This window comes from Cucurbita moschata, unplaced genomic scaffold (assembly GCF_002738365.1).
Source record: "Cucurbita moschata cultivar Rifu unplaced genomic scaffold, Cmos_1.0 Cmo_Scf00023, whole genome shotgun sequence".
Taxonomy (NCBI): Eukaryota; Viridiplantae; Streptophyta; class Magnoliopsida; order Cucurbitales; family Cucurbitaceae; genus Cucurbita; species Cucurbita moschata.
The window spans coordinates 3678674-3681272 of record NW_019268539.1 but is presented as its reverse complement, the minus strand read 5'-3'; the positions used below and the strand labels follow the sequence as shown (position 1 = coordinate 3681272).

At 42.9% G+C, this 2599-nt stretch overlaps 1 protein-coding gene across 1 annotated transcript in view; it reads right to left on the bottom strand.

Annotated features, from left to right (window-relative positions):
• LOC111460021 (endoglucanase 14-like) overlaps positions 1–2599 on the bottom strand; it is a 5460-nt gene continuing 2861 nt past the window's right edge. The window contains exons 5-6 of the mRNA XM_023103099.1: positions 405–686; positions 1–318 (exon numbers count right to left, since the gene is read on the bottom strand). Of these exons, the coding sequence (XP_022958867.1) occupies positions 1–318; positions 405–686 (600 nt within the window). The remainder of the gene's footprint in view (positions 319–404; positions 687–2599) is intronic.

Below are 2599 nucleotides of genomic sequence, written 5' to 3'. Positions count from 1 at the left end.
TCAAGCCAACTTTGCCAAGACACCAACTAATGGCGCATTATTTGCAATGGCTGCTTCACCCATATTAAAATTGTTTCTTTGATCTAAATACCCATCGTTAGCACCGGGTCCTCCGACCACGGCTCCGGTTAAAACATTTGGATTTGGTGCATTCCTGTTGAACCATAAGTTGAAGCCATCTTGACAACTGACTGGGTTAGGGTTAGTCTTGATCGAAACAATGGAAGCTCCCCTATGATGAACTTGGGTCGGGTAGTTTGAACCGAATCCAACCATGTAGCTCATTTGGCTCGGGTTTGAACCCAGAATATAATCCACCTGAACAATCAATCCAATATTAAAAACTTGCTTTCAACTTATTTTCATCATACCATAACATGAATTTTTTATATGAACTATGGTACCTGAGATTTAGCGAAGGCGATGAGATCAGAGGGTTGAACGAGGCCGCCGACGCACTGAATCGAGGCTTGTTTGGCAGCCAAGTAGTCGGAGTAGACGGTGGCAAGGAAGGTGGCGGTGGTGACGAATTGAAGGTTATTCCAATCCCCAAAGGAGAGGAGTCCACCAGGGGTTTTCTTAACATTGTTGTTGCCTTTTTGGATGCAAGAGCAAAGGAATTGCTCACCTTGGCTCTTGAAGTCTGACCACAAACCTGATGGTTGAACCTTCCCATCCAAAACCAGCTGCCCACCAAATCAAAAACTAACGTATGAGCTTTGAGTAAATCCAATCTTTATTTAGGATACTCAAATCAATGTTTTTAATAATTCTAGATATTGTCTGATTCGTTATATATTGTCATCTGTCTTTTGATTTTCAAAACGGGTATGCTAAAAAGAGGTTTCTTCCACACACTTATAAGAAAAAATGCTTCATTCCTATCCAATTAACGTGGGATCTCATGATCCACTCTCTTTGGAGGCCCAACGTCCTCGCTGACACACCGTTCCATGTCTGGATTTGATATCATTTGTAACAGCCCAAACCCACCACTATCAGATATTGTTCGCTTTGACTCCTTACGTATCACCATAAGCCTCACGATTTTAAAATATGTCTACTCGGGAGAGATTTTCACACTCTTATTATGAATGCTTCGTTCCTCTCTCCAACCGACATACGATCTCACACAGATCTTACGCTATAGTTTAGGGTAAATTATGACATACCTTAGCTGCAAGGATTTGAACACCAGCAAACTTGTCGTCCCAAGAGAACGCAGTTCTTGTCCCACCGGTATTACCAGACCCACCCAAATAGTTAAGGTAGGTTTGATCCCCAGTTGCACGATAAAGCCAAGCAGAAGCCCACAACAGTTCATCCTTAATTGTATCAAACATTTTCGATTAAATTAAGGAACAAAATCCAACAAACCCCATACTCGACCGAACCAAAAACAAAACGTACCTGAAATCCAGAGCTTGAATAGAACTTGCCTGCTACAGGAACACTATTTTGGTATAACCCTTGATTATTCCTTGCGAAATCAAAGAGCTATGAACAAAATAAAAACAACAAAATTTAGAAAACAAGACATTCCAATCGACATTCTTGAAGTTAAGAGTATCAGAAACCTGTTTTGCATGGCGAAGAAGCGTGTTGGAATAAGCAGGATTCGAAGACTTGAAAGCAACGGAGGCGGCGGCGAGAGCGGCGGCAGACTCTCCGGCGAGGTCAGAGCCGGGATGTTGGCTGTCGATCCGGAAGGAGGTGCGGGGCGTGGTCATGTCTTCGGGTCTCATCCAACAGCTATGATCTGAGTCGCCATCGCCGACCTCACAATACATCACATTGGGTTCTGTATGAGCCTTTAGTAAGTAATCCGTTCCCCATTTAATGGCGGTAAGAGCGTTTTGTAGTTCATGCTTGGCGCCAAGTTGGGCCTTGTATTCCACAACGCTCCATGATAGCATTGTCAATGTGAATGCCATTGGGAACCCGAACTTCACGTTGTCTCCCGCATCGTAATACCCTCCCACCAAATCTATCTGTTCACTTCAGATTTTGTCAGTTTACGATGATATAATCGAAATATGAATGGAAATCACGACATGCAAACGAAAAAATTTAAATCTTACACGGAACAACCTAACAACATAACAACAACAACAACGTAACGAACCAATCGACGTAAGTCTAGTTCTAATAGATATTGTCAGTTTTAGTCGGTTATATATGGTTGTATCCCTCGCAATTTTAACTTCTGTCTATTATAGAGAGGTTTCACACCGTTATAACGAATGCTTCGTTCCCCTCTACAATCGACGTGGGATCTCACAATCTACCTCCCTTGGTGGTCCAACGTCCTCGCATGGCACACTGCCTGATAATTGGCTCTGATACTATTTGTATCAGTCCAAGCTCACGATTTTAAATCGTGTTTCTCTACAATCGACGTGAGATCTCACAAATCCAGCTCCCTTGGTGGTCCAGCGTCCTCACATGGCACACTGCCCGATAATTGGCTCTGATACTATTTGTATCAGTCCAAGCTCACGATTTTAAATCGTGTCTGTTAAGGAGAGGTTGTCACACCGTTATAAGAAATGTTTTATTCCCCTCTCCAACCGATGTGGGATCTCACAATTCACTTCTC